The 17,172-nt window shown below is 34.6% G+C and overlaps 1 protein-coding gene across 4 annotated transcripts in view; it reads left to right on the top strand.

Moving 5' to 3' along the window:
- The window catches only part of LOC106884310 (protein FAM193A), a 78,434-nt gene that overhangs the window by 40,246 nt on the left and 21,016 nt on the right, over positions 1–17,172 (top strand). For all 4 annotated transcript variants that reach the window (XM_089347500.1, XM_052978607.2, XM_052978608.2 and 1 more), the window contains exons 3-4: positions 11,569–11,618; positions 13,057–13,166. In XM_089347500.1, the coding sequence (XP_089203626.1) occupies positions 11,569–11,618; positions 13,057–13,166 (160 nt within the window). The remainder of the gene's footprint in view (positions 1–11,568; positions 11,619–13,056; positions 13,167–17,172) is intronic.

Genomic DNA, 17,172 nt, shown 5'->3' with positions numbered 1-17,172 from the left:
ATATCTACATTGTTGAACCTCTGTCCATGCAGGAAATGAGTCATGGTTCTGAAAAGGTGCTAATCTGATGGCATAAGGTTTGGACTGTAAGCTGGGTTGGCAATGCTTTCAGACCATCAAGTTTGTGCTTGGTCTCGTTGGCAGTGTGTGCTGGGGCATTGTCATACAATCAGTGTGCGTCTTTGATTGACCAATACTGGGTAGTGCGCTTTCAAAGCCTCATGTAATTGCTGCAGTTGTTGAGTCTAAAGGTTAGTGTTCACAGCATGATTGTCTGGGACAAGCTCAAAGTGCTACACTCTCTCAAAATTCCACCAAACACACAACATGACTTTCTGTTCAAACCACCTTTGTTTGACAATAGGTTCTGAAGCCTTTAAGTTTCTCTTTTTCAAAATCACTTACAAGGCTTTGGGCAGCTTAGAGTTATAGTAGAAGATATATACCCAAGATGCCATGCGGTAGGACTTAACCTGAAACAATGTGGGAAGCCATTAATTTGTTTTATTTTCAAACTACAATGAGGGGATTGTGTAATTTCTACTAATTTTGCAAGGGCTAATATAATATTTATTCTTTGTGAGCGCTGCTCCACATTAGTGTTTAAATTGAAACTTGTAACCATTGCCTGAAAGGTTCAGTGCTATAATGACACAACCATCATTCTGTATTAATTAAGGCATCAGCTGGAATAAGACTTTGGTGAGTCATATTTCTCTTGAATAATTGTTTAATTGTAGAATAGAAAACTATCTTGTTTTAGTGAGAAGTTAGAGAAAAGAGACAACGTTGGGTAAATGAAAATAGTGGAAGTTTGGCAAATAGCCAAATACGTTAGGTGCAACTTGAAGATTTAGTCACTTGTGTTTGCTTGTCAGGCAACATATGTAGAATTAGCCTACAATACCCCCTCCTCCACTCATAAACAAGCATCCATACACTCTCTGCATGTGTGCTCATGCAATCAAAAGTTTCAGGGGTGTTTTTATTGAGCTAAGTAGCCAAGTTTTTAAAATTTGCAAATAAATATTACTTTCTACCTTGGTGGATAAAAACTAATTGATATTTATAGAACTTTTAGCATATAATTTTTCATTAGTTTGTGTGTGTGTGTGTGTGTGTGTGTGTGTGTGTGTATGTGTGTGTATGTATGTGTGTGTGTGTGTGTGTGTGTGTGTGAGTGTGTGAGTGTGTGAGTGAGTGAGTGAGTGAGTGAGTGAGAGAGAGAGAATTCCATTTATTCTCAGACATGCAATATTTACCATTATCATAGAAGAACTTCTATTATTTCATTATTGGACAAGTATATCTTCAAATTACTTTTTGTATATTTGTATCTCACCAAAAATAGTTTTGCTTTTAGCTGATCTGGATAATGTTAATTGTTTCACTACCACTCTTAATTAATTAAGAGATAATTAGGATAATTGTGTGTTTACCATTAAAACAAAATATAAAAAGTGAAACAAAGAAAATAAGATGTTTGACTATTAGTGACAAAGTCTTCAAGATTTTAATTGTATTTCTTGACTTGTTGCCAACTAAATAGGAGACTCAGACTTTTATGAGCTTCTTGGTGGTGTACAAAACATTTCTGCTAATTCAGTCACATGACCTACACAGTACATCAAACAGAAAATTCTGTATTACACTATTTTCACAATATATTACAAGAGGCTGCTCACATATCACACCATTCTGGTCTCACATGTTACTCAGTGCTGTTTACATAATATGGGGTTTCTTACATTAGCTTGACCTGTTAGAACTAACAGCCAAATCTCCCCCATATCACATTGGATAATGTAGTCTTAGATACATTACATTTGTAAAAAGGTTGGGATGGTCATGACAGGAATGGCTATGATCATAGGACTTCTTGATCAGAGCTGATCTGAGAATAAAATAAAGCTAATTACTCATAGGGACACCATATTTCGTTATGCAACCATAATATACCACCAAGTATATTGAAGACTTTATAAGCTAATACTGTGTCCTATACCATGTTAGTAATGCTATTAAATCACTTTTTAAGGTTATCTGTACAGATTTTCTACAGAAATTGTAGCCATCTCTGATTTCTTACATTAGACATACTTGGATGTGAGAAAACAAATCAGTGCTGGCTACAATTTCTATAGAAAATCTATTGTGATAACCATAAGCAAAAAAAAAAAAAAGGTTGTACCATGCTTCTAATATATGTTATATGGCATTCATCAGGTGTATGTAGCACCATACTTTTCAGGCATGCAACACTACACTGATGGGGCATGTTACTCCTCATTGATCAAGCTTTATGGTATGTTGTATTTGTATTTTGGTCAGTTGTATTACTCCATGGTGTTTGTTTCTGACCAGGCATATTACATCTTGCCGTCTTTGAAAATGTTTGTCCACAAGCATTTTCAAAAATGAAATAAGTGAAATCGAAGGTTAGATCAAGTTTTACTGACCTGCATCTGCATCGTTTTGTAACTAATGCAAGGGGACATTATCAAGCTTGTTGTGACAGTTCAGTCTCAAGTTTCTCATTAAAATTGCCATCATTCTTTTCAAAATAGAACTTGTATTTTAGTTTTTAAAATATCTCCTCAAATCTAAATCTTTTCTTTTTGTAGATAACATGCACTATTTTCATGCTTTACATCTTATGACATATGCATATGCTTTTTCTGATAATTTCAAATCTAAATTTGCTTCTTCAAATGAGCTCTTTTATGTTAAACGGTTGGAAACCATTGCACAACATTATACCTAAATGCTTTATCTTCAGACACTTATGTACTTGTAAAATACAAACTCATACACCCACACACAAAATGGAATCTCGTTGATTTTGATGCATGAGTGTCCAGTTGTTCGATCAGCAAAATTACTTACTCATTGAATTAGCTTGCTAAGTGGCTGAGCATTCCAAATATACATTCACCCTTATTGTAATTCTTAGGTAGTATTAGTGTGTTACAGGTGCGACAAGACCGGACATTTGAATTACAGGTGCTATCCATCCAACTTCTATTTCGTTTCCATCTACGCAAGTTTCTTCATTAGGCATGAGTCGACCCATGTTTATGATAAATGCACCTTTCCAAGATGTTATCCAGTGGGATTGAACCTGGGGACCTAATAGTTACAAAAGGAACTTTCTAGCCATTCAACAATGCATGTACACACACACATGCGTGTGCACATGCAGTCATAATTGCAATCCTTCTTTATATTTACTCTGAGTTCAAATCCTGCTGAGGTCAGCTTCATCTTTCATGCTTTTAAAGTTGATAAAATAAATGTCAATCAAGCTGGTGGATTGGTGAACTGTAAGAACATTGGACTGGATGCCTTGTAGTTTTTGTTCTGGTTCTTCACACTCTGAGTTCTAATCCTGTTATAGCCTATTTGGGGAGTAGACTTAATCCATTGGCCAGCTTAGCACCATCACCTGGCACCCTGAATGTTCCTTTAGTATTGTTCACTTTGTTGAAGCATTTGAACTAAGATTTTGGCTTGAGGGTACCTCCTCCCTCTTCCCATTATCTTGGAGGCCTTATAAATAGTCATGAGCAGTTTTCTCTGCTGATTAAAAGATAAAATTATATACATATTGCTTCTTGATCTTGTGCACACCACATAATAATAAGGTATTTGTGTATGTTAGGTTTGTCTATATGTATAAATTTAAGCACTTGTTTAAGAATGCTAGTAGTAATAGTTAAGGAAGTTATTGATGAATGTAGAAGCCATTTTAAGATTTATATTTGTTTTGTATTAGTTTTTAAGAGATATATATAGTTGATTCTGATCAGAATTGAATATATTTTCACTGCTGTGTATTTGAAACTGTACTTTGTTACTAGCCACTTCCTGCCAGTTACAAGGAATCAAAACTTGTGTTCCAACCAGTCCATCTTGTTCATTTCTGTTCTGACTTACAAGAGGTTTCAGTCAAAAATACATTCTTGTAAGCAACCTGGTTACATTTTGTATAGTATAGTATAGTATAATCATGGTCTCATAATAGATGGGGGCTTGGTACATCCTGAAAACAATGTGTGGGTTGCTTTGAAATATCTGGTCAACTACCTCAGTTTATAGTTCCACAGAAGCAAAATTGACAGTGGCTACTCAATATTAACACTAATTCTATTCCATATCTATGATCGAATTTCTAGGTTGCTTCATATGTTAATGTAGTAGAACATCTATCTTGTTTACTGTCAGAATACCTTTATTATATTATACAACTGAATGTAGTAAGACAGGCTTGTACATATTGTAAGACAGGTCTGTGCATTTCAGTCATATTGTTTTAAGAAATAATAAAATTGTTAAATGATAGATTTTCAAATAAATGAATGTTTTAAATATGTCTCTTATTCTGAATGAGAAACTATGGGGACTCTAAATTCTACCATTTTTGCATCAAAGTGGATTGACTGTACCTTATCTCGTTTGCCCCCCTACTCTGTTTATTTTCTGGTTAAACAATCATCTTGCAAATAGTTTATTATTAGGATATTTTATATTTAAACATCATCTATTTGTTTAATTTTATATCAATTTGTCTCTGTTGGATAACATGAAGTGGTCTTAGAAAATTGAACATTTACACATTGTTGAAGCAATTTGTTTCAATTCTGGATAATATTCTTATTATCTAGACAGTTTAAAAGCTAAAATGAACAACATTGTGTCTGTTGAGGGTCACAAACAATGACAGTTATAAGATTTCAGCATGTGGTCCCTGGTCCAGCAGTTTGACTTCATAATTGTTCATATGGTGTATCATTAATATCACACATTCTTTTCATCATTTTTATTTCTGTTTGAACCCCTTGTATAAATATCCTTAAATAGAGATAATTGACACATAACTCTGTATTCCAACTCTTTTCTGAATGTGATGTCCATCATCATCATCATCATCATTTAACATCCGCTTGGTATGGGTTGGACGATTTGACTGAAAACTGGTAAGCTGGGGAGTTGCCCCATGTTCCAATCTGATTTGGCATGATTTCTATGGCTGGATGCCCTTCCTAAAACACCAGTCATTCCAAGAGTGTAGTGGGTGCTTTTTACGTGCCACCGACACAGCACTGGCATCAGCCCTGACTATGATCTCACTTGGCTTGACAGGTCTTCACAAGCACAGTATATCAGTCACCAGTCACTGCCTCCATGAGACCCAACGCTCGAACGATGCTTTTTATGAGTCACTGGCACAGATACCCACAACTACGACCTCACTTGGCTTGACAGGTCTTCACAAGCTTATGTAAAATCCATATCCTGGTCATCTTTCTCAACTGAATAAATACTTCCAAGATACTCATTATTGTCATTATCATCATTTAATGTTTTCTGTGCTGGCATGAGTTGGATGGTTTGACAGGAACTAGCAAGTCAGAAGACTGCACCAAGCTCTGCTGTCTGCTTTGGCATGGCTTTTACAACTGGCTGTCCTTAACATCAACCACTTTACAGTGTGTACTGGGTGCTTTTTACATGGCACCAGCAGCAGTGAGGTCACTAAGTAATTTGCAGGACATGACCTCTCAACTGTGTGTGTGTGTGTGTGTATGGGGAGTATTGAAGGACAAAATGGTATTTTGCATTAGATGAGAAACATGGTTACCTCAGGAGAGAGAAAATGGCGAAGATGTGACAGGGAGGGGGCAGGGGCAATGCACCCAAGTTACAAGAAGGTATATATAGTGAAGTGGTTTGGGAATTAGAGAGGGTGAGTGGGTGGGTGAGTTTACAAGATTGTGAAAGAGTGAGTTGGCTGAGGGAATGTAATGAATTGACACAGGTAGCAGGGGGTTATTGGGAGGATATGTTGAGGGGATTCAACAGGAGCATACTTGTGCATGTTGGTACATGAGGGAGAATGGGGGGTGGGGTGGAGAAATAATGCAATGGTGAGAATGGTGGGGGGACATGGTCACAAGGGATATGTCTTTGTCATAGATTTTACTTAACTGGGCAGGTCTTCTCAAGCACAGCAAATTACTAATTGTCTTGGTTTTTTTTTTTTGTCATCTCTTCTGTGAGACTCAGTATTAGAAGACCATTTCTTACAACTTTGTCCTTCTTACACTTTGTCCTGAGTGTTCTTTCACAGGTCATGACCATATCAGCACAGTCTCTGCTCTTGCATGCTATAACTGATGCTTCTTATACCCAATTTTTCTCTCAAAACCTTTACCATTTGTCATACATGCATGCTGACATTGCAACATACAGCAGAGCATGCTGGCTTCATTTCTTTCAAGCTTTTGCATTCTAAATTTTGTCTTCTTTGCTTTCTAAACTTCATCAATTTTCATCATTTATTTGAATATTCCTCTTCCTGCATTACTGATATCTATCTCACCTCACCTTTTCTCTGTCACTCTTTGAAATTGTCATTAATCCCAGGTCAGTCCTGATTGAGTAGAAGTATTCCATATTCTGTTTATTAGTGGCTGTATCATTCTCTATGTCTTCCTTTAAAAAACAATTGGGTAGTTTGAAATATAACTGCTATTTCTAACAACAGATCTGACCATGCTTAATCAGTGCATTTCTACTCCACAATAACTGTTACTCAGAAACCATCTGGTACTTCAACTCCTTGAGAAGTAGGGTTGGGGTTTGCCTGTTGTATGCAGATTAGCCTTGGTAACAAATATAGTTCCTCTGAACCAAGATTTATCCAAGATTGTTAGATGGATCATAATGCTATCCTTATATATATATATATATATATATATATATATATATATATATATATATATATATGAATGAATTATATAAACTCAAATTAGGCAATCAACCTTTTATACATAATCATGCAGTTATAAATTCGACTTAAAATGCATATATATATATATATATATATATATATATATATATATATAGGGAAAGAAGTGTGAGAAAAAGAACTGATAAACATTTTTTTCATACTAAAGTTAAGAACAGTTAAGATTAAAAGATTCATACAATTCAATGTGTTTTTTTTTTTTTAAATATATAAATGGTATATAAGGTATATTAATACAATTCGAGGAAGTCCACTTTCTGTGACTGTTTCCAGAGTTCATGTCCTGGTTGAAAAATTAATAGAAATCTTACAAACCATGTGGACAACGTCCCCTTCATCAGGAAAGGCATCCGCATAAAATCACATTCTTAACAATTTTTGGTTTATTTTTTTATTACCCACAAGGAGCTAACATAATGTGGGGAGAAAAAAAACAGATGGAAAGGACGAATAAAATAAATAGATGAAAAAATGACAAATGAAATGAAGCTGCTCGAACCCCCCACCTCCAAGCGACTTCATTTAACCTATTAGTTATAACATTTTTTCTCTTTTTAAACAATATTTAAAAACCGTTAATTTCCATAATGTCGAAAAATGTCTATTAAAGTCACTCAGAAGCTTATAATGGCTTACCCACTCTGGTATCGTGTTGGTGTCAATTTTCTTGACCCAGCACTCAACATCCTCATAATCCTTTAATCTTGAAATATACTTTGGGTCTGCCACGACACAGTGATAGTGCCAAGGTATCCCAGTGCATCCTATAGTGTTCACCTGTATTATTCATTCCTATGGGTCTATCTCCTAAAAGGTGGGTTAGGGATGCCATGGCTAATGATGCACAGACATGTGTTGAGGCATCTCTGGCTTTATCTGGATGGTGAACAGGTGTGGTCTCCATTCGACAAGGCGATTTCTTTCCCCCCCCCCCCCCCCCCCCCCCAAGTTCACTAGTTTTAGTGGACTGAAATCTTGGATTAAGTGTAGACCGAAAGTGGAGGCTTGGCAGGCTGAATGCAGCTAAGCCCTTCTCTCCTCTCGCACAGGTGGCACTGGTGGTCAGGGTTCAACTTTGTCGTTTTATAGAGGGTTGGTAGAGGCAAAATGTGATGACACCCTAGGAGATGCCCTTGGTCTTGATGATGATCAACTAGCTGGCTTGTTCTGATGAACATTCTAGCCAGGGTCCTTGGATAATTTCCTAAAGTCCTTGGTGTGTAAGTGTTACAGAGAAGCCTTGCCTGTTTGTGATAAACTTGCAAGGCCTGGAGGTCAGTCAAGACCCACTTGTCCAAGATGTGAGCTGGACAGAGAAACTCTCCTGCACACTTTTGTGCAATGTCTGAAAATTTCGGAATTGTGTGTTTATTTCGAACAGCTGCTGTCCCTTCTAAGAGGAGTACAGCTGTCGTCCGAATCAATCATTAAGATTACTGCGCTGTTTCCTTTAACAAAGACGAAAAGGTTTGTTTTCTCATAATTGCTATGGAGAAAGAGGCAGTATGGAAGTCTCATATGAAAAAAGTAGAGACAGTTGTCTTCATCTCCAGCTGGGATTTGGTAGCATTCTTTATTTTCCATCTCAAAAGGAAAATATGGCTGGAGATGTCTGTTGTCTATGACATATAACAAAAGATGGAAGGAAGTGGCATGATTGCTGGATATAAATGACCAGACGTAAGTGTAAATAATGGTCTCCGTGGTGGAACAGAGGTTGTGGGGTCGGAGATGAACCCGTCCACCACTTCATTTTATTGTCCTTTTGTTTCTAAAACATACTTTATATTTTTCTTAATTTTTTAAAAATGACCATTTTAAAAAATAAATCTCATCTGTTTTTATCGATCTGTGTTTTGTATCATCCCCTTTTTGTTGGCCCATGGTGGGTAATTAAAAATAAAACCAAAAATTGTCAAGAATGTGATTTTATGGGGATGCCTTTCCTAATGAAGGGGACATTGTCCACATGGTTTGTAAGATTTCTGTTAATTTTTCTACCAGGACATGAACTCTGGAAACAGCCATACAAAGTGGACTTCCTCAAATTGTATTATATACCTTATATACCGTTTATATATTTAAAAAAAAAAAAACATTAAATTCTATGGATCTTTTAATTGAAGCTCTTAACCGCTCTTAATTTTAGTACGTAAAGAGGTTTTATCAGTTCTTTTTCTCACACTTCTTTCCATTTATATCCCACATGGGTTTTATTTACATGTATTTATATATATATATATATATATATATATATATATATATATATATATGTGTGTGTGTTTTAAGTCGAATTTATAACTGTATGATTATGTATAAAAAGTTGATTGCCTAATTTGAGTTTATGTCTCAATTCTTTTCATTTGTGTCGGGTTCGACCCGAGCACTTCTTAAGCAGTCTATATATTTCATAAGAAAGAACAATAATATTATATATATTATACATACATACATACATACATATGCCATTCCATACTCTCCACACAAGTACAGTTCACTAACAGCAGTATTGCAGCTATAGAAATAAAGACTATTGCCTATGACACCTGGAAGAAGTCAGCAATCATTACAATGTGTGCAAATGAACCTAAGAAAGCAAAGAGTACTTTTGTTTATCACATGGCTTCCAAGCTCTTATTTCTCTCAAACTGTCCTGATCCTTTGGTAAGAGGATTTTCTGCAAAAATTTATGTGCCCTTCTGTTAAGCGTTACTCCTGCTGATCTAATTACTCAATTTCTGTTTTTCTTTCAAATTTATAATGTTCATGCATATCAAATCTCCTTGCAAACTTTCCTACCCAGTTCCTCTCTCCAACATATCCAACTGTCACATGGAAAAACCTCTAAACAATTTAACCAAATAAGCTGACAAATCTTGACAGTTTCTTTCATTAAGCTCAAATAATACACTCTAGAACTAGTTACTATCCTCATCAAACTCCTTATTCTCTCATTGCATATATTTCAATCTATATAAACATATCTATTCCTAAGAAAAGCAGCCTCTCTAACTCTGCTAAACACTATCCTGTCAATCTCACGTGCACTACCACAATTACTTCCATTACTTTCAACTTCTGTCTCATCTCGGTGACCACCAGTACAGTTTCCTTGGAGTTATGTTTAGCAGAACTTGCTCTTGAAGACTTTGGTGACAGTAATATTCTTTCTTCAACATGAATAAAGTCTTTGACTTGGTCAAAACATAATTTATTCCTTGACATCAGTTCTGAACAGTTTCTAGCATGAGTAACTTTTAAATACACCCACCCATCCCTGATCTTGTCTTGCAATGTAGCTGTCTTAGAGGAAAGTTCCAAATGATAAGAGACTTTTCCTTACCTATGTACTTTCCTCTTTGGTGTATCCTCAAGTTTTGATTATATCTCCCATCTGATTATGGATAACTTGCTTACTATTACATCTATCATACATAATCATATGCAGATGATACTACCTTTCACTCCTCCTTAATCTTATACACAAGCATCATCCAAATGTAACCTACACATACCAAGTTTGCACTGTTTCCAAGACCTCAAAAATATTTTTCAAGAAGATATGGCAACCAGTTCTTCTTTAAAATCACAAATACTACTCTCTATACATGAACAACATACAACTCTATACATGAACAACATACAACTTAGATCCTGAAAACTGCTAGAAGTGTTACATTTTACAATCTCTGATGGCTGTAAATATATACTGTCATAATGACGAGGCTTCCTCTTCAGGGCCAGAAGATACTTCAACCCTGATGTCACATATTGGGACAACTAAAGCACAAGTATTCTAGCCAATATCCAAAAAATCCCATTTGGCTTCTTGTTAACTGTTGTATTGCTATAACAATGACGTCTATTCTGAATTAACTCCATATTATCTCTATCTTGGTCTATTCAGGAGAGACAATGTACTTGTTTCTCCTTTCATCCTTTCTCACCTTCCACATAACTTTATTCAACGTTCCTCCTCATTGTTGTAACTGTCTGGAAGTCCTTCCTTGCTAGCATTTTATCTACAGCTGTTGACTTTCAGAAGTTCAAGATGAACATTTATTGCATCAATTCTGAAAAGGCTTACGATAAGTATTGGCACTTTCCTTCCTATGCTGAAGCAGTAATAAAATATTAATAGTTTTGAAACACTGGTAAAATACTGGCCATCTTTTCATTTATTAAAAAGAGAAAGAAGATTCAATTTAGTAATTATTTTATTAATAATGAGTAATATTACAGGAACTAAACTATATAACAATTTCCCCCCTAGTTTTTATATTGTATTGTGTGTTTAGCTCAGATCATCTCTGATTGAGCTGACCTATGTTCAAAGGCACTCCATCCCATGACCTCATTTTTAATATACCTGTACTACATTGTCTAGTGTTTCTTTTAGGACAGAAGTGTGTAATTTGAAGGAGATATAATTACTATTTCTAGCAGTCCTCTTAAGTACATAAAGGTCTCCTTTGTTGGCTTGATAGTATCTGTGTATCTTAGGTATTTAATTTTACATGCAGTTTTTTTTTTAATCCACTGAAACCCTTAAGCCTAGAATTACAAAATGTTTAGTTTTATTTTGTAAGTTGTCTTCATTTTATTCCTACAACTTTGTTTCATATATTCAGTCAATCCACCATGTCATTAAAATTTTTCCTATTAATTAATCTGTCAGATTATTCCTGTTATATAGGTTTGGTTTTGTGTTTAATGATGCATAGTACCTAATGCTATTAATTAATTGTGTTTTGCAGATAGTGAAAAAGTTGCAAAGCATCAGGAAGCTATTAACCATTCTTCAAAGGTATTTATTTTTAAATCTCTTATTTTGTGAGACTGAATTTTAAACCACAGATTGCATTTTTTCATTTATTGCTAATGACATTTGTGTTTGGTATATGTAGCATTTTTTTATACTGAAAAAATAAGTGACATATTCAATTCATAGTTAAATAGTTAGCATTATAAAAGCTGTCAAAACAATTTAGTCAACTATTCATATTTGCTGAAAATTTCTAACACGCACGCACGCACACATGCACACACACACACACACATTTTCTTTTTCAATCACGAAATTTATTGTAAATTAAATTATCATTGATATTAACAAAAATTTAGTAAATATGTTCTCACTGAAGTTATAGAAATAATCGCCTATAATAAGTTTCTGACTTTGAGCTTGTTAGAAATTGTTTTCATTACAAATATGTAAAAATGTAAAAGATAATTGATGTGATCAACCATTTTTCTGGTGATAAAAATGGTTATATTTAATATCTTCTCTAAATCAGTAATCTTGAGGGAAGTTATGTTACTTCTGAAACTAGTATTGTATGTAAACTTAAAAAATGGGACAACCAATTCCTGAAGTGCAGTATCAGAGTTAACTGGTTGTTGATTAAAAACAAATTAAATAAAGTTGGTGTATTATGTTGTGAGGGGAAAGGTATCAATGTTTTCAGCAAGAAGCTCTTTGTTAAAAATGAAGATAAAGAAAAAATAAATATGGGTTTGGGTGGTAAAAAATTATTTTATGTTTGCTTTTGAATGAGTATGGATTATTCAATAGCACACAAAATGATTTTTTCCCCTTTTTTGTCTTCATAAAAGGCTACTTGTTGATGCCTATCCCTTTATCTCACCTTGATTTTTGTGTTGGATCTTTTACCAGTTGGTATGTTAGCAATTTCTTTCTCACTTTTCAAATATAGTGGGTAAGAATTTATTGGTTCATGTTAAGGATCTACACGAGTTATGCCATTGTTGTTCATTAAGCAAGGGACATTATTTTTACTGCCTTGTTTACTAGTTGATATTTAGTAATGCATACAATAGGTCAATTCATTCAAATATTTGGATTTTAATAGCGAAAATAGTTTTCAAAATGTTTAATATATGATGCTGTACATTGCATGTCTTGTATCAATGAGTAGTCACAAATCTAAAGATGTAAGCTGAAAGCCACAAAGGAACTAATTTCATGGAAATGTTTCTCTTCTGAGTTAGTCTGTGATATAATGGGGATTTTTTAAAGCTTACAAGACTTATCAATATTTTAAGCTTTTTCAGCAGCCTTTGGCTATTCTTAAAACTGAGATGCAGATGATTTTAAATGAACATTAAGTTTCTTGTCGCATCAATTGAAAGTAATTAAATAATTTTTCCTGTGAACTTTTTGAAAGAAATGCCTTTGTTTTATTTTGCTTCATAAGTGAAACAATTTTTTTTTTTTTTTCAAGCATATAAATTCAAAATCTTTACCAATTCTAAAAGAAATGAATTCTTCATCAAATAATGATTCAAATTCTAATGGTTTGGTTTGTTCCTGTGTTACATGTCTGGAAAGAAGGTAAGGAAATATGTTGTCCATTTGTACATTTGCATATATATAACTTTTTGTGTATCTTTGATTTTTATTTTTCCAGCTCTAGGGAAAGCTAAAGGATTTTTCTGATCATATTTTCTGATGAATAGATATTTTACTTTTAATTACATCCCTTAATACTAATAGTTTCTAGCCAGTACATAAAGATGCTACTTATTGTGAAGACTTAGAAATGATGTGCAAAACAACAATTTGAGACTGAAAGTTCAATGAGATTTTATCATAGTTTAAATAAGACAAATGACCTTAGGACTAACTTGAGAGGGATTGAGAATGGTTTTCATTTATCTGTTAGGTTTTCAGAAATACTGTTGAGTTTCAATAGTTTTATTCTTTTCTTCAACATTTTAAGTGATATAATCAGTGTTGTATAGATCACATCAAATTATAGATGGTCAACTGAAGCTGTCTTCAGCACATAGGGGAGCAGAATATAACCCAAAGATCTAGCACATTTAATACTCTTCACTTTTATCTTGTTGAGCACTCTGTGAGTTTGTTTATTCATTTTATGTCCAATTTTCCATGTGAGCATGGGTTCAATGAATACATATTTAGGCTTTTTGCTGCTGGATGCCCTTCCTGTCACTAACCACCTATTTTTCAAGAGAATTTTCATTCCACTCATTTTCAGAAGTGCAAAGCTACAAGGAAATGTCAATCTGGAGCTTTGTGGTTCTACTCTCCTTCATACAAAGCACAGAATGTAGGCATTCACACACAGACACTCTCACTCACTCGCTCGATATACGCAGGAGGTTTGTAGGCAATTTTCAGTTTCCAATAGTTAAGAAATTTGCTTTCTGACCACATGGTTTCAGTCCCACTGAGCACTATGTAGGGCAAGTGTCTTCTATAACCCTGGATGGACCAAAACCTTGGGAGATGGAAACTGAAAGAAGCCTGCTATCTGTGTGTATGTGCTTGTCTCCTTGTCTTAACATTGCACAATAGTTGTAAATGAGTGTTATCATCATACAAATAGTGTTATTTTATTTCAATTTTCTGTGGAAACATGACCAGTCTTGGGGTAATATTACTTTAGTTAGAAACAGGTGAATGTTGTCACCGGAAGGGCGTCTGGTTGTATAAAATTTGCCTATTTTGTTTGATGCAAGCAAACATGGAAAACTACATGTTAAAACAACTGGTTTGTGTTTTTGAGTCCCTTTAGATCTAAGTCAGAAGTCACTTCCTGGGAAACTATGTTGGGCTGTACATTTTGTGCCTGAGAAGGATTTTGCATTCACATGCATCTGTCTATCCTGTTCTCTGGTGAGAAAACAGTCAATCTGGCTTGTGTGTTCACCAAATTGATAGGTGATCAGTGCACTGGTTGGTTTCTTGAAGTTAGCATTGTAGAACAGCATTTCATTTGTATCACAGAACTCCAAGAGCCTTGTTCCTTCCTCATTTCTAGGACCAGAGCCATAGCTTCTATGTATACCACGGAATCCATCAGATTACTCATCAAGTTTTATGAAGTCACCAGTCATAGAGATAAGGTTACTGTCATCCATCATTGAGGTAATCTACCAAAGGGGATTGTGAAACTTGGTCCTTTTGTTCATCTTTCAGTCCCATTTGAGGAGCATATGCAGAGATGTTAATGTTGTGTTTTCCAAGACTCATCTAAGCTTAATTATCTTGGCATGCATCTGTTTCGAGCATTTCAAGATTCAGCAGACCTACTTTTCATTGGACTTACATTAAGGTTGTAGACTGAATGGGAAGAGTGAGTTGGTAGCTGAGAGAGACAGCTTCATCTGCAAAAATCAGTTTTCCATTTTCTGAAAGCCAGTAAACAATAGGGAGACCAGCTTAGCCGAAAGCACATACAATAAGGTCTCCTATGTAATAGGAGTTGAAAAACTTCAGTTCACTGGGATCAGTTGGCTGTCTTCTAAAACAAAATCACTCTGTATCTATATAAAGTAGGGGCAGACAACTATACTCTTCAAAAATACAAATGCAGTCCACATCTAAATAGTTGAATTTTTCAATTCAGTTTCTTTTAACATTATTGATCATTGGATTCAATTCCTCCTCAGTGTTCATTTCTCTTTGTGTCTACACTAGTTTTTTGTTACCATGCTTTTAAAAAACTGGGACAAATGATAGTTAATGAACAGCTGGGAATATTTTCTGAACTTCTATCTGTTGACACCTGATTTAACTAGACTAGAGTATGTATCAAAGGAGGAGGTCAATGATCACTATTGAGAATGAACTAAGGTTGGCCTAGAAAGTATCTGAAAGTAAATTGTAGAATTTGCCATTATATGAATGGTATCCTTATGGGGTAAAGGGTATTGATAATAGAAAATCACAATAACATGTATCTGTATCAACGTATTTTGTTGTTTCTACAGAACAAATCTTATTGATCCTAATATTTCTCAGGGTTTCTATTTTTTCAAATTTGTTTAAAGAAGTTTTATGATGTTATGCAGTTATAATTTAATGATTGATTGATTGTACACGTGTCCATCTCTTTCAGACAAATTGTAGTTCATTTTAGAGTGCAGCAAGTAGTGCTACACCTTCAACATAATTGATATCTATAATTTTGGTCTGGGCTCTGGGTTTAACACTACTATATTTGAACAACATGTTGCTATAAAATAGTTGATTGCATTGTTAGACAGAGTGGAAGATAGGATACATTCCTGATGTATGTTGCTTCAAACAAATCAGTCCCTCCTTTTATGTAATCTCTGACTTTGGTGTGAATGTATTCAAAGTGAAGCCTTATCAGGTTCAGCAGCTAGGGTGGAATTCATTTTAAGTTGATCTTTAGAATTTAAAAGCAGCAAAATAAATTTTAAAAAGTGGTAACTATCAGCTGACTGTAAGCATGTCTTTGCTTAAGTTGTCAGGACATAAACAGCTGGCCTATATAGCCTTTGTCTAGGCAGAATCCACATTAATTTGATCTGGTGCAATGAGCAAGTGTTATATTGAAATGGTTGAGAAGAATCACTGCAAAAACATTAGTGGTAGTGTTAATCAGATGATACATTTGTAATTACTGCATATATATGATCTATATGATCACCTTTTTTGAGAAAAAATACAGTATGACAGCATCCTTCTAATCTTGTGGAACTGTTTCAGTTTCCCAGATTTTGTACATGATTTTGTGTGATTAATTTGTGAGAGGGTTGCAGAAGTACTTGGAAAAATCAAACCAGAAGACCGGTCTTACCAGTTAATCATATATTTCAGTTTCCTGAGAAGAGGCCGGCAAAACCTTAAAGATGTTAGCCAAGACAGCACACTCTTTGTAGAAACCACAATTAACCCTTTATTATTAATGGTCTGGCAAAAATTGTGATTATTTCAACTCTTCATCTGTAGCATGAATGATTATGTAACTTGACATCTAACCATTGCTCTAGTTTATATTATCAACTATCAGTAATTCTGTTAGGGGAAGTTTTGTACTAATATAAAGCTTTTGGCTTGGTAATATGATTCTTTTAATTTTGACATCTGGATGCTGGGATCTTGGCAAATCCAGAAGCCAGGAATTGAGTACTTTATACTTATTTATTGCTCCTCTAGTGTACAGAGTATACATAAAAATAATCTCATACTGTAAAGTTTTGGTATTTTTGTTTGTTGTGTGAACAGTTTCGAAGAATGTGCTTTATTCTTCTACTAATTGGTATTCATTTTCCATGCCTACATGTATGATATGTGATATTTGTTGGAACAATAGTTTTTAAAACTGGATGTTTTTCATATTGCTGGTGCTAGCCAACCATTCAGTTGAGAAGTCAAAGTTAAACTCGTTTGTGGTTCACAGTCAAGTAAATAAAAGAAAGTAAAATGTTTTGCTCAGAGACATAACACAATAATAGTATTTGAATTTGTGGTCATGTGGTCAGTATCATTAGCAACACTGCACTTAATTGCTTATTGCTGTTTCATCTTTGCTCAGCCCTTATTAAGCCAGTGTATAAGA

Source organism: Octopus bimaculoides, chromosome 2 (genome assembly GCF_046866305.1).
Source record: "Octopus bimaculoides isolate indiv1 chromosome 2, ASM4686630v1, whole genome shotgun sequence".
NCBI lineage: Eukaryota > Metazoa > Mollusca > Cephalopoda > Octopoda > Octopodidae > Octopus > Octopus bimaculoides.
The sequence above is the reverse complement of the archived record's forward strand: the minus strand, read 5'-3'. Positions and strand labels throughout refer to the sequence as shown.